General features: G+C 42.2%; 1 protein-coding gene across 1 annotated transcript in view; it reads right to left on the reverse strand.

The window, feature by feature from the left end:
* si:dkey-61l1.4 (collagen alpha-1(I) chain) overlaps positions 1-23,536 on the reverse strand; it is a 65,971-nt gene that overhangs the window by 3,592 nt on the left and 38,843 nt on the right. Inside the window, exons 9-67 of the mRNA XM_042321266.1 lie at positions 22,345-22,464; positions 18,890-18,928; positions 18,729-18,782; positions 18,446-18,499; positions 18,170-18,277; positions 17,955-18,008; positions 17,266-17,319; positions 16,864-16,908; positions 16,672-16,725; positions 16,425-16,469; positions 16,195-16,248; positions 15,181-15,225; positions 15,025-15,078; positions 12,398-12,442; positions 12,170-12,223; positions 11,441-11,485; positions 11,276-11,329; positions 11,017-11,124; positions 10,736-10,789; positions 10,342-10,395; positions 9,986-10,030; positions 9,783-9,836; positions 8,983-9,027; positions 8,423-8,476; positions 8,252-8,305; positions 8,116-8,169; positions 7,767-7,820; positions 7,620-7,673; positions 7,449-7,493; positions 7,278-7,322; positions 6,826-6,933; positions 6,546-6,599; positions 6,364-6,417; positions 6,134-6,187; positions 5,903-6,010; positions 5,745-5,798; positions 4,445-4,552; positions 4,281-4,334; positions 4,109-4,162; positions 3,967-4,020; positions 3,806-3,859; positions 3,581-3,688; positions 3,443-3,496; positions 3,279-3,332; positions 3,095-3,148; positions 2,891-2,944; positions 2,717-2,770; positions 2,495-2,548; positions 2,318-2,371; positions 2,159-2,212; positions 1,916-1,969; positions 1,733-1,786; positions 1,593-1,610; positions 1,401-1,454; positions 1,186-1,248; positions 893-1,058; positions 600-706; positions 404-484; positions 75-257 (exon numbers count right to left, since the gene is read on the reverse strand). Coding sequence (XP_042177200.1) covers positions 75-257; positions 404-484; positions 600-706; positions 893-1,058; positions 1,186-1,248; positions 1,401-1,454; positions 1,593-1,610; positions 1,733-1,786; positions 1,916-1,969; positions 2,159-2,212; positions 2,318-2,371; positions 2,495-2,548; positions 2,717-2,770; positions 2,891-2,944; positions 3,095-3,148; positions 3,279-3,332; positions 3,443-3,496; positions 3,581-3,688; positions 3,806-3,859; positions 3,967-4,020; positions 4,109-4,162; positions 4,281-4,334; positions 4,445-4,552; positions 5,745-5,798; positions 5,903-6,010; positions 6,134-6,187; positions 6,364-6,417; positions 6,546-6,599; positions 6,826-6,933; positions 7,278-7,322; positions 7,449-7,493; positions 7,620-7,673; positions 7,767-7,820; positions 8,116-8,169; positions 8,252-8,305; positions 8,423-8,476; positions 8,983-9,027; positions 9,783-9,836; positions 9,986-10,030; positions 10,342-10,395; positions 10,736-10,789; positions 11,017-11,124; positions 11,276-11,329; positions 11,441-11,485; positions 12,170-12,223; positions 12,398-12,442; positions 15,025-15,078; positions 15,181-15,225; positions 16,195-16,248; positions 16,425-16,469; positions 16,672-16,725; positions 16,864-16,908; positions 17,266-17,319; positions 17,955-18,008; positions 18,170-18,277; positions 18,446-18,499; positions 18,729-18,782; positions 18,890-18,928; positions 22,345-22,464 — 3,774 coding nt within the window. The remainder of the gene's footprint in view (positions 1-74; positions 258-403; positions 485-599; positions 707-892; positions 1,059-1,185; positions 1,249-1,400; positions 1,455-1,592; positions 1,611-1,732; positions 1,787-1,915; positions 1,970-2,158; positions 2,213-2,317; positions 2,372-2,494; positions 2,549-2,716; positions 2,771-2,890; positions 2,945-3,094; positions 3,149-3,278; positions 3,333-3,442; positions 3,497-3,580; positions 3,689-3,805; positions 3,860-3,966; positions 4,021-4,108; positions 4,163-4,280; positions 4,335-4,444; positions 4,553-5,744; positions 5,799-5,902; positions 6,011-6,133; positions 6,188-6,363; positions 6,418-6,545; positions 6,600-6,825; positions 6,934-7,277; positions 7,323-7,448; positions 7,494-7,619; positions 7,674-7,766; positions 7,821-8,115; positions 8,170-8,251; positions 8,306-8,422; positions 8,477-8,982; positions 9,028-9,782; positions 9,837-9,985; positions 10,031-10,341; positions 10,396-10,735; positions 10,790-11,016; positions 11,125-11,275; positions 11,330-11,440; positions 11,486-12,169; positions 12,224-12,397; positions 12,443-15,024; positions 15,079-15,180; positions 15,226-16,194; positions 16,249-16,424; positions 16,470-16,671; positions 16,726-16,863; positions 16,909-17,265; positions 17,320-17,954; positions 18,009-18,169; positions 18,278-18,445; positions 18,500-18,728; positions 18,783-18,889; positions 18,929-22,344; positions 22,465-23,536) is intronic.

A 23,536-nucleotide genomic window follows, 5' to 3' on the forward strand; every position in this document is an offset into this window, starting at 1 on the left:
CTTCCCTCCTCACCACCACCACCACAATCTAATATAGTACATGGTAATCATTATAGGGTAGTCTAAAAACATACCACACAATCTTGTAATGTCCCCAGGTAACTCTGTCTTTGTGTGTCTGCCAGGAACTTCACCTCTCTTTCGCCTGGTCCCTGTATGTTCCCAGGCTGGCAGGAGTAGGTGATGTTCTGACTGGTGAGCCTGCTGTTCAACCTCAGGAATCTCATCTGCACCACGTCGGGTCCTAGATACTCAAACTGGGAGAGGGCATGGAAGGAAGGAAATCAAACCAGAAACACAAAAGCATTTCATTGTACTGTGTACACCACATATATCCTTTGCATATGACAAATAAACTTTGATTTGATTCGATTTGAGAATCATGATTGGATTTGAGGCTTACCTGAAAGCCTTTTTCCTTTGAACTCAACCAATGAAATGAGTTATTTGTCCCAGAATCCTTCAGCCATGCTTTTACTGGCACCTGAAGTTCGAATGTATTTCATATGTTATTACATACATTTAGCATATGTTATTACCATATTATATAAGCTCTATGGTTCAGTGGGTCCCAGAGCCAGAAGTGTGTGTGCAAGTACCTGAGGCTGGAGCGGAGATAGACAGGTCTTTGGTGCTGTAGTGAAGTCACAGTACACCAGAAGGGCATCAACTGGGCTGCCCTGGTTAGGATCAATGTAATACATCCCTGGAACATGTAACAACCTTTACATCAGAAACTGAGCAGGGTTCCATCTCTCTGCTGCTGTACAACCGCTCCCACACAAATCCAATAAGCATATTGTACATTTAAGATGCTTTAAAATATCTGATAGCAATATTGTGGTATTAGAATATAACAGAGAAGTCTTCACATTGTGGAAGAAGCCCATACCATTAGTGAAGTTGGGCTGGGAGAGCCAGAGCTCCAAGCAGGTGGTAGCTGGGTGTTCTTTAGTGCCGTCTGGTGGATCTATGAGCAAGTGCAGTTCTTGGTGCAATAAATCCAGTAGAGTCTGGATCAGGAGGTAGTTGGGCTTGTCTGACAGGTACATGAGGTCCTGATCAGGCAGGGGTTGAAACAAGGAGGTGTTGTAATATAAATAGTTATGGCTAAATTTGCTGAAATGGCTTTAGTTTCAAAATGGAAGTCTTTGGATGTGCTTGGATAGATTACCAACGACTTGCCTTGAGTTGTGCCAGAGAGAGATTCAAAGAGGTTCCAGGGGGGCCAGGAGGTCCAGGGAGGCCCTGACATAAATAAGGAAAAACAAACACAATATCTAAGTTAATCTCATTGCCCTGGGTTGCCAGATTGGGTCAGGAATTATTTTGATTTCATTAAACAGATGTAAAGTGTCTGCTACTGTAATGTTTTGTGATGTGAGTAGGGTCATACTCACAGGCAGGCCTCTTACTCCAACAGGACCTGCTGTTCCAGCAAATCCTTTTAGACCCTGACAATTAGGCAAATTTAGTCAGTGCCCTCAGTCAATCCCCCAATCTCCAAATAATTCATTGACAAGACACAAAGGTATGCATAAAAAACAGAACAAATGTGTGTATTTGTATTTAGGGAACTGTTATACACATACCTTTTCTCCAAACAAACCCTATAGAAAGAGAAAATTCATCACATTAGCATTTACTTTTTTTCCTGTATAAGTATGTTTACTATATTTTCAGAAATACAAGGGTAATAACAGTACCATATTTATGAAAAAGGACAACTTACAGGCAGTCCAGGTAGACCTGGGGTCCCCCATTCCCCATGAGGACCAATGTCTCCCTACAAAGACAGAACACATAAATCACTGTCAATACAACTCAATAGCAATGCCACGATTAATGATGAATACTTAACAGAACACTGAGTCGGAACACACTAGACGGACATATACTAGAAGGTGCATCTTACTTGTTCTCCTTTTAGGCCAGCCCTCCCTGTCTGACCCAAAGGGCCTTGTGTCCCCTGAAACAGACACTCAACTGACTCAATAGATCATGGAACTGGGTCCATTATTACATACAGGAAATGTATAGGGATATGAACATGGGAATGATGGAGGCAAAATGCATCCATAGTGAATCTACATTAAGATTTTTAGTACATCTGACTCGAGTGTAATATGCTTATTGGGATAAATGAGCTCAAAAGTACCTTCAACCCCTGACCTCCAGGAGGACCTGTTAATCCCATCTTCCCCTTCTCTCCCTGTAAGTTTAGGGGAAATATATTAGTGTCACATAAAATGAGCTCAAAGTGCTGTACTTCTTCAATCATATCATAATCCTGTTGAGGCTTCAGTCAAGGTCTTACCTCTATACCTGGTCCACCCATTAGACCCTTCTCTCCTTGTAAGCCATTTGTCCCCTTTGAGAAAAACAAGGGACGTTATTTTCTGAGTTTTGGGGACCCAGTGATTGAGTTATACAGCTAATCCTCCTGGCATTGAAAAGTGCACACAGCCTTTCCAAAACAGATCAAATAACTTACGTAAGGCCCTTGTCTTCCTGGAGGCCCGGTTGAACCAAAATCTCTCCTCTTTCCCTGTAGGCCAAAGAAAGGTCAAATCCTGATTAAAATCTGATGCCCCATTGACCTTACACAAACTCTCACCACTGCAAAATATTATCAAGGTGAAGAAACATTATACTGTATGTTATGGCGAATGCAAAATCGGGCCAGAGTTTCTCACGGTCAATAGTGATTACTGACCTTTTCTCCTCTCTCTCCACCTAAGCCTTTGCTTCCAGTTTTTCCTCTATTCCCCTTACATGGAAACAAAAACAGCTTTTAGAATCAAATGAAGAATCAAGATCCATATTAGTTGGAACGATACATTTTTAACATATGAAAAAGAGACTGAATAAGCAATGGTGTAATTCTCACCCTCCTTCCAATGTGTCCGGTCTTTCCTGGATACCCATTTCGACCATCATACCCCTGACAAAAAGAAATACCTACAATCACATACTACACTAAGTGGACATTATGATATGGCCTTTGATACAGGTAGGATGTCAGAATGGGACAGAGTGCTAAATACTATATATGTAGATGTAAAGACAGGTGAAAGGTGAAGCTTAACCTGACCTTTTGACCTTTCTGGCCTAGTCTCCCCTCAGGGCCTGTTTGACCTTTTGGTCCCTGAAGAGCAAAAAGGTAATGTTGACTTATCCTAAAACGTCATCAGTAGACATTTATTTCTGGTGAAGATGTTGGAATATGTGTGTTTCATTTGTATATATTAGGTCTACAACGTTATTGTAGCACTTACCAAAGGTCCTGGTGGGCCAACAGTTCCCTGAGGCCCCACCTCACCAGGCAAACCCTAAGAGTAGGGATGAGTAAAAAAAAAACATCAACCAAAATGTTTACTAACTTATGTCATGTTGCCAAAGACATATCAACACCACAGTTCACATGTGTCTATGTTCCTACCTTCAATCCAGGAGATGCTTGGGGCCCCCTGTCGCCTGGAAGACCCTCTGGACCCTGGACCCGACAGAGACATTCAGACCGTCATCTTAATGAACAATTTAGATGTTCTCTAGAAAGAAAGATATCAATCAGCCTCACCTGATCTCCTGGTTCTCCTTTATCTCCAGGCTCATCTTTGGGCCCCTTAAGTCCGGGGAAACCCTTTGGACCAATCTCTCCCTGTCTCCCCATGCCTCCCCGCACTCCCTACAATAAACCAACAAAATTGAATTATGACAGAAATTGACCATGCAATTGCTGTGCATATGGTTTGAATTACAATCTTATCAATATAAATTGGCAGATGATTTGGATACTAGGTACCTTTGGTCCATGTTTCCCCATGTCACCATTCACTCCACTGATGCCTGACATCCCCTGTCATTAGAAGACAACAGCTCAATAAAACCAATCAAGCCTACAGTTACATTACTCTCTATAATTCATACATGAAAACGAACAACAATTTTGCTGGCAATACATACCTTAAGGCCTGAGTTTCCAGGGTTCCCAGCCATACCATAAGGGCCTTTGTCCCCCTAGAGAAATTACAACTCCATGTTACGGTACAGCTATATGGCATCATTGTCCCGATCGTGATTAGAGAATTTCAACATCATACTGTACCTTCTGCCCTTGTGGTCCATCAGCCCCAGCTAGTCCAAAAGGTCCTGGAACACCCTGGAACAATAACAGGTTGTGAGGCAGAGTATTTGACAATGCCATTAGAGACATTGCCATTACTGAGTAATAACAGATGTTCGAACTATCAATACACTCCAGTCTACTTCAAACCTACTTCCAGTCCAGACAAGCCTGATGGTCCAGCTTCCCCCATCAACCCCACCTGGCCCTGATGAACAGAAACAGGACACTGTTGAAGCGCCAAATCTACATGTCACACACATCACCTCTATTAAACCATCAAACATTAGTATAGAATACACCTTATCAGTCACTCACTCGTAGTCCTACGTAGCCCTTCTCTCCCTTCACTCCTCTTTTCCCATTGTCCCCAAGAGCTCCTGAGGGCCCCTCCGACCAAGAAAATCCACGAGGTCCTATGTCCCCCTGGAGAGGAAAAACAACAATATGGAAAGTATCCGATTGGGATTTGTATGGCAGAGGAGCAAGAAAACATTTTTCAAAGACTTCTGAAAATCTTAACAGGCATTGTATCATACATATAGAACCACACATAAAGCATATAACCTCTTGGATATAGGGGGCGCTATTTTAATTTTTTGATGAAAAACGTTCCCGTTTATACAAGATATTTTGTCACGAAAAGATGCTCGACTATGACAGCTTTGGAAAGAAAACACTCTGACGTTTCCAAAACTGCAAAGGTATTGTCTGTGAATGCCACATAACGGATGTTACAGGCGAAACCCAGATAAAAATCCAATCAGGAAGTGCCGCATTTTTTAAAACCGCCTCATGCCAATGACTCCTTATATGGCTGTGAATGAGCTACGAATGAGCTTACGTTTTCCACGCATTCCCCAAGGTGTCAACAGCATTGTGATGTCTTTTTAGGCATTTCCATTGGAGAATGGCTGTAAGGGACCATATATAGCGAGTGGTCACATGGTGTCTCCCGGAGAAAATCTTGCGTAAAATACTGAGGTAGCCATTTTTCCAATCGCTTCTTATGAGAAACCAATTGCCTCGACGGATATATTATCGAATACATATGTTAAAAACACCTTGAGGATGGATCCTAAACAACGTTTGCCGTGTTTCTGTCGATATTATGGAGCAAATTTGGAAAAAAGTTCAGCGTTATAGTTGAAGTATTTTTCGGTCGATTTCTCAGCCAAGCAGGATGAACAAACGGGAGCTTTTTCGCCTACAAAAATATTATTTTTGGAAAAAAGGAACATTTGCTATCTAACTGGGAGTCTCCTGAGTGAAAGCATCTGAAGTTCTTCAAAGGTAAATTATTTAATTTGGTTGCTTTTCTTATTTTCGTGAAAATGTTGCCTGCTGCCAGCAGAGCCTAGCATAGCATTATGCCATGATAAACTTACACAAATGCTTGTCTAGCGTTGGCTGTAATGCATATTTTGAAAATCTGAGATGACAGTGTTGTTAACAAAAGGCTAAGCTTGTGTTTGAATATATTTATTTCATTTAATTTGCGATTTTCATGAATAGGAAAAGTTACGTTATGGTAATGCGCTTGAGGCTATGATTACGCTCCCGGATACGGGATTGCTAGTCGTTAAGTAGGCCTTATTTATCCTGTTAATTCCATTACCTTTTGTCCTTTAGGACCAGGATATCCTCTGTTGCCGAAACCTCCCATCTCTCCCTGCAACAGACAATCACAGAAAACCATGAAACCACATCCCAAGCTGATAATGATGGCAGCCTGTGTCTGTAGATGAGCTTGGTAGAAAGGGTAATACAACTGACCTCTTTGCCCCTTGGCCCAGGCTCACCCTGCATCCCCTGGGAGCCCTGTGGCCCTGGCTCTCCCTGTAGTCCATTCAGCCCTGCCTTTCCAAAGGGACCTGGAGCTCCCTGTCTCACAGCAACATAGATGGGGTCAGAGAGGTGGGGATAGAGTAGTGAGCGATCTAATTAACACATTTGAACTGAACTACTGAAAAAGGGAGGAAATCCTATTGTGATGATGTCACTGACCGGTTCCCCCTTCCTGCCAGATGGCCCCTCCTCACCAACTGTTCCTGGGGGACCCTGGGAGGCAGGAGAATACAGTACAGGGTCATCAATGTCAGCCATGATAGCACTATTGCAAAGGTATTGTATGATATACCACACTTTACACAATGAAAACAAGAAATAGCAAAAACCACAACATCAGTCCTAATGGAGGTGGATTGGTATACGACTGTCTAAGAACAGACACACACCTGCTGTCCATCCAGTCCAGATGGCCCACTGTCCCCAACAGGCCCTGCTGCTCCCTAAACAGACACAACAGTACAGTACATCACTCAATGCATTACTGACTGTCATGATTCATGCTTTATTCCTTTCAATCTATCATTGGAAAATAGAAAAAGACAAGAGCTAGGGCTGGCATTGAACTCACCTGCACTCCATTTTCTCCAACCTGCCCCATTACTCCATCTATCCCAGGAGTGCCCTGGATACAGTAGATAAAATACATTATCAGACTCAAGAGTGACTATACATGTATTGATAATACATGTTAATATCTGTAATGTTCATTCAAATATTTAATCAACAGAATATATAATAATACAAAAATAATATAATATACTAATATAATACCAATATACAGATAGGCCTCTGATGACATTTTTTTTATTGGAATTAAACAATGAGAAAGATGAAAAGTACCCACTCACTGGAAACCCGGTGGGTCCGGCTAGCAACTGAGGCCCTAGAGGCCCCTGGCTTCCTGGGGGGCCTGGCTTTCCTGTCTTGCCCTCTGGCCCTGGTAGGCCTGGAGGACCCTAAAACCAGGTACATAGCGGTTAAAGCTTTGGGCCAGTAAACAAAATGTCACTGATTCAAATACCAGTGCCCTTGAGCAAGGCACTTAACCTTAATTTGCTCCAGGGCTGCCCCTGTAAAAAACACATTGCATTGCACCTATCCGATGTATGTAACAATAAAAACATATTTTTTTATTATCTTCTGATTCAACCAGAAGACAAATATGGACCATGGTACATTCACATCAGCCAACCATGGACCTCATAACTTAATCTGTCTCTAGAAAACAAAATGACCAAATCATCAAAGTGCCATCTAACCAAACAAGAGGACAAGGACATGATTTAAAAGTGCTACTCACTGGTGACCCCTGTATGCCATTGAGTCCATTGTCTCCTTGACGACCCTGAGGTGGATAAACCAGAAAAACATCATGGCAGAGTCAGGCTGTAACCCCAGGGGGAAACCTCTTCCAGTGTGTCTAAAGCTAGTCTGTATTAGTCAAATGGTCTTAAAGAGTGAGCTTCCTTACCTGAGGTCCAGCCGGCCCTCTCTCTCCATGAGATCCCTTTAACCCCTATAGGACAGATTAAAAACATCAACGTGGTAACGTGGTAATAAAAGGTATCAATGTGTAATATTTCCACCAATATTAGTTTACACTATTCTTTCCATAATGTGAGTGTCAGTACAGTGTACTCACTGGTGGTCCACTCTTCCCAGGGATACCAGCGGGACCTCTCACACCAAGTTCCCCCTGAGGTTAGACAGACAGACAGGTGGCATTCAATGAAATCAACAACTATACTAACACTAACATGTGGTAGAACTGTATGGGGTATTTTCTTACCCTCTCTCCAAAATGACCAGGTCTCCCAGTTAAACCCACTGCTCCTGGGTAGCCCTGTACAAGGAATGGGTTTCCACAGTTACGGTTACAGTTGGTTGTTCCACACAAAGTTGGTTGTTGGCAGTAGTAGGTACCACTGCACTAAGATGATAATAATTGGTTTAAACATCTATCTTTGACACTTTTCTTAGAAAAAAGAACAGATTACAGTAACACCTACAGAGCATGAACTCTCACAGCGGGATTATAAAAATACTTTTCTAAACACATTAAGATAAATTAAATGTAGACTGGTTATGGCCACTAGCCCACTCTAACACCTTGTTGGGGTTGGACAGGCAACACTTACATACATGCCCACTGGCCCCTGGCGACCCTCCACGCCATCTTTCCCTGTGAAGCCCTAGAGAACAGAGAGACTCATTAACGAGAAATGTCGGTAATATTTTGGTTTGTGACAGAGGCTCTTGGCCTACAGTACTCACCCTATCACCAGGTGGCCCAGGACTGACGTCTTGTCCAGACTTTCCTGGAGGACCCTGTTGAAATCATGAAATAGATATAAACATAAAGGGTAAGAATGGGTAGGTTGAGGAGGGTGACAGAATGTGCAGGTCCAGCAATGATAGGTGAGCGACATTTATTGTTGGACATACCTGAGCACCTGGGGGACCTGCTCGTCCTGGTGCTCCCCCCAGACCTGAAAATCCCTGGATTTATGACAGAGAGGTTAAACACACATTGACTCGTGAATATACGACCATGTACTGTAGCAACAATGTATACCCTAATTCAATGTGCCCTACCAGCATCACGTATCAAGACTTTACAAAGCAGTGTTGAGGACCTCAGATCATCCCTGGCTGTGCCATGCTGAATGTGTCTTACAAAGACACTGACTGACTGAGCCTACAAACCCCTGGGGATGATCAGGGCCTTGTAAACCTCTTTACTGGTAAACTATCTAGTCTTATTTGTCTGACATGTAGGTGGTCATATAAACAGGAGAGCTGGGACAGCAATAGCCACCACAGGCCCACAGGCAAGCTGTTATATCTGTGTCTAAGGAGGATCATCTGAAAAACAACCAATCATACCTCTCTTTATTGCTATGGTTTATGAGAGTTCAGCAATGATTGAGCCATTTGTGTTTCTTTTCTTTTCACTGTTGACTTTTACTTGTTTAGAGCTGATTGGTTAAAGGGGTTTGACTCACTCTGTGTCCTTTAGTTCCAGGAATACCAGCAGAACCAAGCTCACCCTACAATCACACACAACAACACAAACATTACACATATTGTTTTTATCATGCCATACATTTATTTTCTGTACAGATGTAGGATCTTAATTTTAGTTAGTTTTCTACAGCAGGAAAATAATCCTGCAGCAAAGGGAAATTTGAATTATGTGGATTATAATTAATGGACATTTTTGTAGGGGCAAATCAAGTCTGACATTTGAAAGTGGACATTTTAAAACTCAAAGACACTACAATTTTGCATTTTCTGTTGTGCAGGAAAGTTCTCTGCAACAAAAGAATGAACAAATTAAGATCCTACTATCTATCTATCTATCTATCTATCTATCTATCTATCTATCTATCTATCTATCTATCTATCTATCTATCTATCTATCTATCTATCTATCTATCTATCTATCTATCTATCTATCTATCTATCTATCTATCTATCTATCTATCTATCTATCTATCTATCTATCTATCTATCTATCTATCTATCTATCTATCTATCTATCTATCTATCTATCTATCTATCTATCTATCTATCTATCTATCTATCTATCTATCTATCTATCTATCTATCTATCTATCTATCTATCTATCTATCTATCTGTACACAGAACTTATCCTGAAACCTACTTATCAATAATGATTGAAACCGCTGGGTTAGTACCTGTTCAAGGAACTGCATTGACAATGCACAGTAGACAAAAAGGAGTCAGTAGAAAATTCTAATAAGTGATATTTAAAAAAATTAAAAGTTATAAAATGGGAACCTGTGTACCAGGCTTTCCTTCTGCACCCTCAGTCCCAATCAGGCCTCTAAAACCCTGCAACATAACACACAGACATAGACACAAACACGTCTGGCATACATACCACACACAACAAGGACAGCTGATTGTTACTATAGCTACATTATCCATCAAGGATTGTCTGTCAAGTAATACTCATTTGAGAATGAATACTGTTCTCTTACCAGGATTCCAGGTATACCAAAAAGACCAGGCTGTCCAGTACGACCCTGGAAATAGAAGATATCAGAGGGAGAATGTGATTATTCCCCCAGTCCCAACAACATCTTCCAGCAGAGGGTATAGTAATGTATCTACAAAGATGATCTATTACAGCAGTGTTTCCAAACTCCAGTCCTCCAGTACCCCACATTTCTGTTGTAGCCCCGAACAAGCATACCTCATTCAACTTGTCAACTAATCATTGAGCCCTCAATGAGTAGAATCAGGTGACTTTATCAGGGGCTACAACTAAAATGATTACTATTAGGGGTACTCGAGGACTGGAGTTGGGAAACACTGTATTTGAGGAGACAGTTACCCTGGGTCCTTTAGGTCCTGATTTCCCATTATGGCCTGGAGTTCCCCTGTGGCCCTTAGGTGGAAACAAAGAGAGACATTCAAAATTAAGATTTTGAGTCTGTATTATGGCATGTGATACAAGAATATGGCATGACATAACTCATAACTGTCAGTATTATATTGTATTGTATTGAAACTCAGGTTATAAGACTTTGACATCTTTGGGAAGCTGGCCATTCAATATTGGCTCATTGAATGCAGCTGCATGTAGACTAGAACAAAGGAGAGGTCTAACAGAAGAGCTCTAGTTGTTCCCTCAGGACATGAAGTTCCCTCAGGAAAAATAAAGTAATTCTAAGTCTAAGTCTAGTTTGTTGTAATCACTCCACCAGACAGTGATAAACTCTGCGGACCTTTGACCCCTCCTTTCCAACCACTCCTTGGAGGCCGACCTCTCCATCTTCACCCTGCATGGGAGAGAAAGGGATCAGAGCCCTCTCATCAAAGGTTCAAATGAGCCGTGCCATTTCAGAAACACAAACTACAGGTATCCAACATAATCCTTCATACATTTTACATGAATCATGTATCAGTATGTAACAGCAGAAGAGGTACAGTAGGAAGATGAGGAGTGTTATTAATGTATGTTACAGTAATAAAGGCTGTGAATAGCAGGTGTCATCCTGATGTTTACCGGAATGCCTTGGGGGCCAGCTTGACCTCTGACACCAGGAAGGCCTGAGAGGCCACTCTGACCCCTCTCACCCTGACGGCCTAGGATCCCTGATGCACCAACAGAACCCTGAGGAAAAAAATACTAATGGTATCAAAACACCATATAATATGAAGGTTTTCACAACCATTTTTATTTTAATGAGATCTTCATGAACATGGCCTTTGTGATAGTCATGATTCTTGTACTACTGCATCCAAACCCATAATCAAGTCTCTACCCTGTCTCCTTTGGGTCCAGCATCTCCTTTGTCTCCATCTAGTCCTCTGAAGCCCTATAGGAAAAGTCAGATCTGCTCAGATAGGATTCATAGAACAGAGCCTCACTCCTCTCTAAAGATGTCACTCCTGTTTAATAAACAAGAGAATAATTATATACATCTTACTGTGCCACCTGGAGCCGCCTTCAGACCTAGAATTCCAGCAGTCCCCTAAAAGACAGACAGATACTTCGTCAGAGAGAGGAGAGGAGGTAGAGAGACAGTGACGTGGATTTGTTTAACTCATAAAGTCACACAGATGCTTTAGATTCTCTACACTACAGTGTATCCCAGGGTATCTAGCGAAATCGGATGTCAGGCCCATTGTTTGGTGAGATTAAATGGGGACCCTTTTACTATATACTATGTTAAGAGTAAATATAGGTATGCCCTCATCTCAATAAGGAATCCCCTGTAAAACAGATTGCCATATCCAAAATATGTTTTCCATTTCTGTTGTTTTAGAGCTTGAACTAAAACCAGGAGCTAAAACATGTGAGTGAAATACCAGCTGGCAGAGTTGTAAAATGAGTGAGAAGTCAACTCATATGTTTCTGTATAAAAGCCAGAGTCAGCTCTGAGATGCAAGACACATGGAGATTTGTGATTTTAAAGAACTTTATTGCTGCAGCGAGGCCATAAGTCAAACAACAAAGCTGGCGAATAAACCTTTTTTATTCTGATGACCCAGTTTTAAAACAGCTTTTAGAATCAGTTTTCACAATAGTCTATGTTGGCATGTTGATTATGCCATGCAGAATGCTGTTTATGTTTTATCCCAAAACGTGTTTGCAGCCACATGTCTATCCAAATAAAAATGTAGAGTAATGTGCAGCTCATCCACAAAGAACTCACCACGGGCCCTTCAAGGCCTGGTAAACCCTTCATGCCCATTGGCCCGACTTCACCCTTTAGAGAATCAGAAATAGACAAACATAATCAAATAGACTAAACCAACTCTTACCAGGTGCCATCAGCAAGTGTCTAGGGGATAGAGGCAGGGGTTGATTTATGACTGGGCCTATGTGGGTTTTGACAAGAGATGAATTTTATTAAACAGAAGATGAACGTGACTAAACTTACTATGTCACCTTTTTGACCTGGAAGACCATACATCCCTGGATGTCCCTGACAACAAAATAAATGAGAACATTCAATACTTCAGAAAAATAAAATGTTGCAAGTAGACCAGTTGTATGCATACACATTGTGTATGTCAGAGCCTGTTTATTAATAGGTCATAAAGTACATATAAGTCATCATACAGTATGATTGCAATAATGAACAATATGATTATACGGCCTGTGCCAGGATCTGAATCACATGGTTATGAGGCCATCTGGATATGGCTAATATTTCACTAGACTGAGACTAGCCAGGAGATGGATATTTAAAAAGTAGGTTTTCACATCTACACCACTGTCTTACTAGGCTTCAGGGAGAGCCCCATTGTCTGCTCTGCTTGCCAGGAGCCAGCGGTTGGTGTGCAGGAGCAGTCATTAGGACTAGGCCATGCCAAAAACTAAACAGGTAGTCCCAAACTCAACTGGACATTTACTGAGAGAATACCAGGAAAACAAGTAATCTCTTAGATCTACTGTAGCTGGCAAGAACATTGAGATTTCCACCAGTGCTATTATTGTATGAACTGAAAATGAGTATCTATAATCATATAATTTCACCAATTTTGCTGCCACAGTATATCAAAACGCATAAGGATCAAGTGAATATTATAACCACAGAGCCTGTGTATTTGCTGTGCAAATTAGCTGGCATGTCTTACTTGCAGTGGCGGACTGGCCATCTGGAATTTCGGGCAAATGACAAATGGGCTGGTCCATTTTTAGTAGACCTGGGATTTGCCAGGGACCTCATAATATGATAATATCACAATACTTAGGTGCCGATACAATATGTATTGCGAAAAATATGTTGGCTCACTATTTATACTGAACAAAAATATAAACGCAACATGCAACCAATTAATTTTTTTACTGAGTCATAGTTCATATAAGGAAATCAAATCAAATAGATTTGTCCCTAATCTATGGATTTTACATGACTGGGAATACAAATGTGTATCTGTTGGTCCCAGATACCTTTAAAAAAGGTAGGGGCATGGATCAGAAAACCAGTCAGTATCTGGTGTGACCACCATTTGCCACATGCAGCGTGACAGTTCTCCCTCACATAGAGTTGATCAGGCTGTTGATTGTGGCCTGTGGAATGTTGTCCCACACCTCTTCAATGGCTGTACAAAGTTTCTGGATATTGGTGGGAACTGGAACACGCTGTCATACACGTCGATCCAGAGCATCTCAAATATGCTCAAGGTGTGACATTGGAAGAACTGGTACATTTTCAGCTTCTAGGAATTGTGTACAGACCCTTGTGACATGGGGCCATGCATTATCATGCTGAAACATGAGATGACGGCGGATAAATGGCACAACAATGGGCCTCAGAATCTTGTCACGGTATCTCTGTGCACTCAAACTACAATGGATAAAGTGCAATTGTGAGGCCTCCCGGGTGACGCAGTGCTAGCTGTGCTGAGACTCTGGGTTCGAGCCCAGGCTCTGTCGCAGCCGGCCGCGACCGGGAGGTCCATGGGGCGACGCACAATTGGCCTAACGTCGTCCTGGTTAGGGAGGTGCGGCTGGCTTCCGGTTTGGATGCGCGCTGTGTTAAGAAGCAGTGCGGCTTGGTTGGGTTGTATTTTGGAGGACGCATGGCTTTCGACCTTCGTCTCTCCCGAGCCTGTTGTAGCAATGAGACAAGATAGTAACTACTAACAATTGGTAACCATGAAATTGGGGAGAAAAAGAGGGTAAAATTCAGAAAAAAAAGAGGAGAAAAAAAAGTGCAATCGTGTTCATTGTCCATAGCTTATGCCCATACCATAACCCCACCGCCACCATGGGGCACTCTTTTCACAATGTTGACATCAGCAAACCGCTCTCCCACACGATGCCATACATGTGGTCTGCAGTTGTGTGGCTGGTTGGACATACTGCCAAATTCTCAAAAACTACGTTGGAGGCAGATTATGGTAGAGAAATTAACATTACATTCTCTGGCAGCAACAGCTCTGGTGGACATTCCTGCAGTAAGCATGCCATTGCATGCTCCCTCAAAACTTGAGACATCTGTAGCATTGTGTTGTGATATAATATTCCACACCTGTCAGGTGGATGGAATATCTTGGCAAAGGAGAAATGCTCACTAACAGGGATGTAAACACATGTGTGCACAAACTTTGAGAGAAATAAGCTTTTTGTGTGTGTGGAAAATGTCTGGGATCTTTTATGTCAGCTCATGAAACATGGGACCAACACTTTACATGTTGAGTTTATATTTGTGTTTAGTGCGAAAAGACAATGGAGAACAAGCTTTTGAAATACTGGAATTTTGGCGTAGGTACAGCCGACTGGCGCTAGCTATTGCTACCAACAGAAGCAAATATATATACCTTTTTTTTTTTTTTTTTTTTTTTTTTTTTTTACAAATGTATACTTGGAGTCAAATATCAATATAATATCGTCAACAAATAATATTGTGATATTTTTATTTTTCCATCACAAATGTTTAGTCTAGTGGGCCTTTATAACTAGTTTTATCTTTGCGCAAAATTATCTTTATCTGTCTAATAATGTGGGCCTCAAGGACTAAAATTGTCTGGTGTGGGGGCCAAGTCCTCCCCTGCTTACTTGGATTCCTCGAAGTGCAGGAGAGCCTCTCTGTCCTGACAATCCTATGGGACCCTATGAGAAAAACAATACACAGAAGAATGACAGTTCAGTTTGAACAAATATCTGAAAGAAAAAAGGAAGTCTCGATGACAGGAATATAACAAAGACACATACTGGAGACCCTTTACGGCCAACTGGTCCATCTGGCCCTGCTTCTCCCTGTGAGGAACACAGCAGAAGGACAAACCCTTACACAGGATGACTGTTACTGTACATGGCTGTTTTTCATTAATTGTCAAATAACATGAAATACCATGCAGTCTATGTCAATCAAAGTTGTTGTGAGCACTGCGCTCAGGTGCGTCGACCAAAATGCAATAGAATTCCAAAATTGTGTAGCTGGTCCGCACTCTCCTGTTGCCAGACATTTTATGGAAGTGGGCCATAGAACTGACAGTGTATTGGTATAGAAAAGGTTTGGGCTACATGTAGAGGTGGCAATATTGAAAGAACTTTCCTGCAGAGAGAGTCCTTTTGGATTTTCACATTACGCACACTATACCCAGGTGGACTTAATGTGGAGTTGGATTTGGTGCCTTTTTTTGTGACTAGGCTGCTTGTTGCAGGGGTGTTCTGAACCTAGCTTCTAATGTTAATTCCTATTTTCCTGTAACTTTTTATAGACATTGTTTTTCCAATGCATTAAAGAAAGTTACTTGTTTCAATACTAGATTATGTATTGTATATTGAGATGCCTTATTGAGGGGCGGCAGGTAGCCTAGTGTTTAGAGCGTTGGACTAGTAATTGAGAGGTTGCAAGTTCAAATCCCTGAGCTGACAAGGTAAAAATCTGTTGTTCTGCCCCTGAATAAGGCTGTCATTGAAAATAAGAATTTGAGCTTAATGGACTTGACTGGTAAAATAAAAAATGTGTGTCTGTTCCAGGAGAGCACACATGAACACACCTGTTGGTCATTACCTTTAATGAGCTCACACTAAAGAATCTCACCTTAGGAGGATGACACTGTTGAAGGCTTAGGCCAAAATGTTTGTCGATCTACCCACTCCTGAATGAAATAGAAACCTTGAATCTCCATTTTGAGGGCAGACCAGCTACACAATTCTGGTCTGTGCCAATCAATCATCAATCCACTGCCCACTGTGCATTGGTAAATACAGTATACTGACCCTTGAGCCGTTCACCCCCTGTGCTCCAATCATACCAGTAACACCTGGAGCCCCCTGTTTGGGCACATACAGTACATATGTGAATAGGCAAACACAAAAAAACAACGTCCATTGTTTTCCTGTGCAAGTGGTACGTCTGCACTGATTTGTCAAGTGTGTTCTGACTGCAGCAGTAAAGTAGGTAGATGTGATAGTAACCGTAAGAGCTTGCATGATACTCCTACACTCACCATTGGCCCAATTGGACCTTGGGCGCCATCATACCCAGAATCACCCTGAAAAACAGAAGAGATAGGGACACCTGCACCAGTTGTTTTTTGTTCAGAGCAACAACAAACATGTGTGCTGTTGAGGGTACTGGAGGACTGGAGTTGGAAACCACTGATCTAGAACACCCCACCATCAAATAGTGTGGCTGCATGTATTGTAACACAGTTGTGTTCCATTAGGATTATTGATTGTTATTCAAAGTCTTACCTGAGGCCCAAGTGACCCTGAAAACCCTTGGACTCCTCTTTTACCAACCGGCCCCTGAAATTAAAACAGTTATTGTATGATGCACAAGCTTAATAAACCACATCTGTATTACCCACAGTACAGTCAAAACATCAGCATTTATCAGAATTTGAGAGCTGAATTAGGGCCAGAGGATAAATGTGTTCTACTCACAAGTGGGCCAACAGAACCTGGTTCCCCTGGCTCTCCTTTAGAACCCTGGAGAACATAGCAAGAAATATGTCTACACTTGGGGAAAACTACATTAATAAGCATAGGCTACAGATGATCATGATCGTGAAAAGTGAATTCATATATTTAATATAATATATACAAATATTCTAAGTGTGCCTTTGATAGTGAAAGTGCAAAGAAATACAAGCATGTTCCAAACAGGCTTGGATGAGTTGAAAAGAAACCAGGTCTGGTGTTGAGCAAAGCAGCCATTGATGTTTCCATCCACTAGAGAGCAGTGCAATAACACTTTGTGGACATGTGCAGAACAACATCAGCCTACTTCCACTTTGAGAATAAAAAAGGTTTAAAGAGTAGCAATTTTGATATTTAAAAAGTTACCTTCTCTCCAGTCATCCCTCTGTCTCCACATGGACCTGTCTTGCCAGTGAAACCCTGTAGTTCAGTGAGGAGAGAGACACAGGAGATGTGCCAGTGATGTTACTATAAACCAAGGCTCTCCAGCCCTTTTCCTGGAGAGCCACCGTCCTGTAGGTTTTCTCTCCAACCCTGATCTAGAACACCTAGTCCTAATAATTATCTGGTTGATAAACTGAACCAGTTTAGTTACAACTCGGTTTGGAGTGAAAACCTACAAGAGGCCAGCTCTCCAGGAACAGGGTTGGAGACCCCTGCTATAAACCAACATGTATAACCATGGGGTTTGTGTTGTCCCCTAGTGCCACCAGCTGGTGACTGGTGGCATGTTTGGGATCCAGGCAGCTTCACACACAAATGTGGAATCGGTCATCATCATAAAAGGGGAATAGATCACAGTAACTAACAGACTCTAGATGATGACTGCTTATTACTAGAGCCTGTCTGATGGTTTTCCAGGTTCTGTGGTCAGGAAAAGCTCCTGGACCTACAGTTATGCTGGTTGTTTCCACTGACTGGGTATAGTGTATGAACTGTGAGATCTGACCATAGGCACAGTTTGGAGAAGGGTGCTTGTTTGACAGCCACTTCCCTGCACTAATCTGGCATTTTGCCATATAGACATGTAGTGTACCTTACACTGGTATTCTCACCTCATCTCCTCTCTCCCCTGGAGGAGCATTCTCTCCCTTATAGCCTGTAGGACCCTGAAATAGAAACCACCGCCATGCCATTACCGTCATAGAGGTCCATACTTTCTTTCTTGTTTCATTCTAATCAAATCTTGTATTGTATGAGTTGATTGTACTCAGTTAAAATGTATAGATTGACTGTAAATAATGTATCATGTGAATGTCTTTGGTGTTACCTGAAGCCCAGGCAATCCCGGTGGCCCTGGCTGTCCATCCAGGCCATGCTGACCATCTCTGCCCCAGGTCCCTCCTCGACCTGACACACCCTTCGGCCCAGGGTAACCCTGGCACAGACATAACACCAGGCATGATTCATACATTTAGCTGCTTAGAACAAAACCTCAGAGAAGACTAGGAGATCTCAGATGGTAGACAATACTGAGCCTTGAATGTGCATTAACCACTAGGAGAACATTTGTATAACAAGTTGCTAGTTGTATTGTTAAGATTACCATGTCTCCCCTGTGTCCTGGCATTCGTCTGTGTCCAGGATCTCCAGGAATGCCCTGCAGAAAAAAATAAAAACATGTTTTATTGTCACATACACCGGATAGGTACAGTGAAACATCGACAGATTTTTCTCCCTGGCTCAGGTATTCGAACCAGCAACCTTTCAGTTATTAGCCCAACGTCACCTACACTTACATGAATGTCTTTGCATTGATAAATTCATGCAAGGGCATATGACCATAGTTTATTTGTGATTAGTGTACAGTAAATGGATATATCACTCACTGGTAGGCCAGGTTTGCCCATTTCCCCTATTAGTCCAGTAGGTCCCTGTTCTGTCTGAGGATTTAATAGGAAGAGGTCCATCAGTAACACACTCAGGCACACACAGCATCTTTGACCCACTGTAGTGCAGTTGGCACACATCACTGAGTTGTGATACTTACAGGCCAGCCTGCACGCAGCAAATGGAAGAAGGATGATCGCTGGAAAAAACAAGCAGAGGTCATTGGCATAATATAGGACGGAGAGTAGTTACATCATGGGAACGAAACCTGTCTTACGACAATAGCACAACTTCCCCATGTCTAGCTAACAACAGCGTGTTAAAACTACATTGTAATGCAGACTCTGCTATCCTGTATATAATGGCAGGACAGTAATGTAGTTATTTTTTTACGGAGAACAGATGTGTTAAGCTCCAAGATAGATTTGGGCTCATACAGGTTCTACTGCAACCCGATTACATTATATGGAATAAGTGCCAGCTACTTCACCCAGATACTGGTGAGAGGGAAACACGCAACTGTTTGCTCAAGGTTAAATCTCAACCATAATTTCTTGTAACACTTAAGGTCGTTACATTGAGATGCAGCCAAATTAAATAAGGGCAAAGTGTTGAGAGCCCCATGCAGTCTCTCTGCCTGCTCAGATGGTAGATAAGGGATGTGGCATTGGCACAGAGCATGCTGTCACTGTACGCTGTGGGCTGGGGAAGTTGGAGGCAACTGACTCCCACAGAATTACACATAGGGCCGCTGGATATATGAAACTGCCTTAGCTGCCACCGCTTGGGTAGTGTTTGTCTTGGCCCAGAGCTCCGGTTCAGGTTCTGCTCCCCAGGGCAGAAGGCTTGCCTTGCATGCCCAGTTAAGGTGAAGCTCAGAAAGGATGAGAGGCCTGGACCTCCCCTAAACCTGGGTCTCCACAGACTGGTCTAGCTAAACTGAGGGTGAGTGGGGGGTTAATAGGCTGTCAGAGCCCCCAGTGTGCTCCCAGCTGCCAGCAACACTGTAGACCATTCACACAGCTCAGGGCCTTTAATCACTGGAGAGAGAGGGGGAATCCAGAGCAGATGGGCTGACCGTTGCATCCTACTGGCCATTTCAGTTACAATACTCCCTCCGCTGACACATCAAGCCTCATTACTGTAGTTAGCTACATCAGAGTGTTCCTGATGGAGCTGGAGACCTGCTTCAGTCTCATTCAGCTGTGGCCATCCAAACAGGCTTTAAGGCTGTAGCTAGAAAACACTGGGGGAAAGGACTAAACAAGCCAGCCCTGAAATGGAAGCAGGTTTTACCCCCAAAGGATCACAGAGGGCCTTGAGTCTATAAAAACCTGCCTAGGTTTACATTTTCATTACATATGGAAAAATATGCCCTTGCCTAATCTAATCACACATCAAGATGTTTATGTGGGAGATAAACACAACTCGAGAAAGTAAAGTTTGAATACAACGTATCCATTTGAATATGAGATACAGGTGGCTCTTGTGTATTAAATCCATACTAGTCTTGTGTATGTGTGTATGATTATAAGATACAACTTTTATGCTGTATCACAAATTCATTGATCCTTAAAATATACTTCCAGTAACTTATTTTCCACGTTGATGCACTTACAAAATTGCAGCAATCAACTTAATTCCAGAAACAAAGCATTGAATTATTTGATGTAAATAATGTAATCAAACTGAACCTTTGCGACTAAATATTGTATAGAAGATGTCAAATCTGGAGTGATAAATGTTGTAGGGAAAAGACACAGAGCAAACATTCCATCACCCACAAAAGCATTTCACTGTCAAATCCACACTATTCAAACACTGAAAACCAAATGTTTATCAAAATAAAAATGATTTGGTTTATTTGTGTGATCACGCTCTCTGTAGCCAATGTGAGCAAGAACTTTAAACAGGTCAACATTCACAAAGCCACAGGGTCAGATGGATTACCAGGACGTGTACTCAAAGCATTCGCTGACCAACTGGCAAGTGTATTCACTGACATTTTCAACCTCTCCCTGGCCGAGTCTGTAATTTCAAACAGACCACCATAGTCCCTAAGCCCAAGAAAGCGAAGGTAACCTGCCTAAATGATTACCGCCCCGTGGTACTCACATCTGTAGCCATGAAGTACTTTGAAAGGCTGGTCATGACTCACATCAACACCATCATCCCAGAAACCTTAGACCCACTCCAATTCGCATACTGCCCCAACAGATCCACAGATCACACAATCTCAATTGCACTCCACGCTGCCCTTTCCCACCTGGACAAAAGGAACACCTATGTGAGAATGCTGTTCATTGACAACAGCTCTGTGTTCAACAGCATAGTGCCCTCAAAGCTCATCACTAAACTAAGGACCCTGAGAATAAACACCTCCCTCTGCAACTGGATCCTGGTCTTCCTGATGGGCCGCCCCCAGGTGGTAAGTGTAGGTAACAACACATCTTCCACGCTGATCCTCATCACGGGGCCCCTCAGGGGTGAATGCTTAGTCCCCTCCTGTACTCCCTGTTCACCCACAACTGCGTGGCCAAGCACGACTCCAACACCATCATTAAATCTGCTGACGACACAACAATGGTAGGCCTGATCACCGATAATGATGAGACAGCCTACAAGGAGGAGGTCAGAGACCTGGCAGTGTGGTGCCAGGACAACAACCTCTCTTTCAATGTGAGCAAGACAAAGGAGGACCGAACAGGCCCCCGTTAACATCGATGGGACTGAAGTGGAGCGGGTCGAGAGTTTCAAGTTCCTTGGTGTCCACATCACCAACAAACTATACTGGTCCAAACACACCAAGACAGTTGTGAAGAGGCATGACAACACCCCCCTAGGAGACTGAAAAGATTTGGCATGGGTCCTCAGATCCTCAAAAGTTCTACAGCTGCACCATCGAGAGCGTCTTGGCCAGTTGCATCACTGCCTGGTATGGCAACTGCTCGGCATCTGACCGTAAGGCGCTACAGAGGGTAGTGCAAACGGCCCAGTACATCACTGGGGCCAAGCTTCCTGACATCCAGGACCTACAGTATATAATAGGCGGTGTCAGAGGAAGGCCTGAAAAAATGTCAGACTCCATTCACCCCAGTTATAGACCGTTCTCTCTGCTACCGCACGGCAAGCGGTACCGGAGCGCCAAGTCTATGTCCAATAAGGCTCCTTAACAGCTTCTACCCCCAAGCCCAAGCCCCCCCTCCTTTGTTTTTACACTGCTGCTACTCGCTGATTATTATCTATGCATAGTCACTTTACAAATGACCTCAACCGACCTGTACCCCTGCACATTGACTCAGTACTGGTACCCGCTGTTATTGTTATGTACATTTCTTATGTTACTTTTTGATTGGTTTTATTTTTATTTTTCGTTTATTTAGTAAATATTTTATTAACTTTATTTCTTGAACTGCATTGTTGGTTAAGGGCTTGTAAGTAAGCATTTCACGGTAAGGTCTACTACACCTGTTGTATCCGACGCATGTGACAAATACAATTTGATTTGATTTGAACCACATACACAAAAACTGCATTGTTACAATAAGTTTTATAATACTCCCAGGCAGGCTGCTGTGATATGGGTGGACACTGGACAGACAGAACGAATCTCACCCTGAAGTCAGTCCAATCCTCCTGGGAGTTCCTCCACAGGTAGAGGGTGGGTAGGCCTGGAGGACCTGGGAGGCCTGTCTCACCTCTCCTGCCCTCCTGCCCTCTGACACCCTGAGATCCCTAGGAAAGCAGAGATAAGAGAGCAGTCTATGACAGTGAGTGATGGTCAACCAGTGGTGGAAAAAGTACCCAATTGTAATACTTGAGCAAAAGTAAAGATACCTTTAATAGATTATTACTCAAGTAAAAGTGAAAGTCACACAGTGAAATACTACTGCAGAAGAAGTCTAATAGTGTTTGGTTTTAAATGTACTTAAGTATCAAAAGTCAATGTAATTGCTAAAATATACTTAAGTATTGAAAGTAAACGTATAAATCATTTCAAATTCCTTATGTTAAACAAACCCGACGGCATAATTTTCTTTAATATATTTTTTTATGGATAGCCAGGGGCACACGCCAACACTCAGACATAATTTACAAACAAAGCATTTGTGTTTAGTGAGTCCGCCAGATCAGAGGCAGTAGAGATGGCCAGGGGTGTTCTCTTGATAAGTGAGTGAATTGGACCATTTTCCTGTCCTGCTAGCCATGCAAAATGTAATGAGTACTTTTGGGTGTCAGGTAAAATGTATGGAGTAAAAAGTACATTATTTTCCTTCGGTAACTAGTGAAGTAAAAGTTTTAAAATATATAAATATAAAGTAATGTACAGACACCCAAAAAAACGAAAGTATTTTTTACTTCAGTACTTTACACCACTGTGATCAACAAAGTACAAGTCCCAACAGGAACAGATGTAGCATCTTAATTTGATGACCCTGTTGCAGAACTGTTCTGCAATGCAGGAAATATAAAACGGTGTATTTGAGGTTCAAAAAGGCTTCTGAAGTTTGTAATTTCCACTTTGAAACTTCAGACGATTTTCCCTTATGAAAAACGTATCAACCCCTACAAAAATCTTAATTAATTATAATCCACATAATAATTCAAATTTCCTGTTGCTGCAGGATTATTTTACTGCTGTAGAAAAAGGGCTGAAATCAAGATCCTTAATCTGTATAGAACCAACACACACACTGAAAAAACTAATTCACATACTGTACTTACCATAAAAATGACATCCATAAGTCATTTGGGGTTTACTCATCATTCAGCAGCATTACTGAAACATTTTCAAAACAATTATTTC

Source organism: Oncorhynchus tshawytscha, linkage group LG04 (genome assembly GCF_018296145.1).
Source record: "Oncorhynchus tshawytscha isolate Ot180627B linkage group LG04, Otsh_v2.0, whole genome shotgun sequence".
NCBI classification, from domain to species: Eukaryota; Metazoa; Chordata; class Actinopteri; order Salmoniformes; family Salmonidae; genus Oncorhynchus; species Oncorhynchus tshawytscha.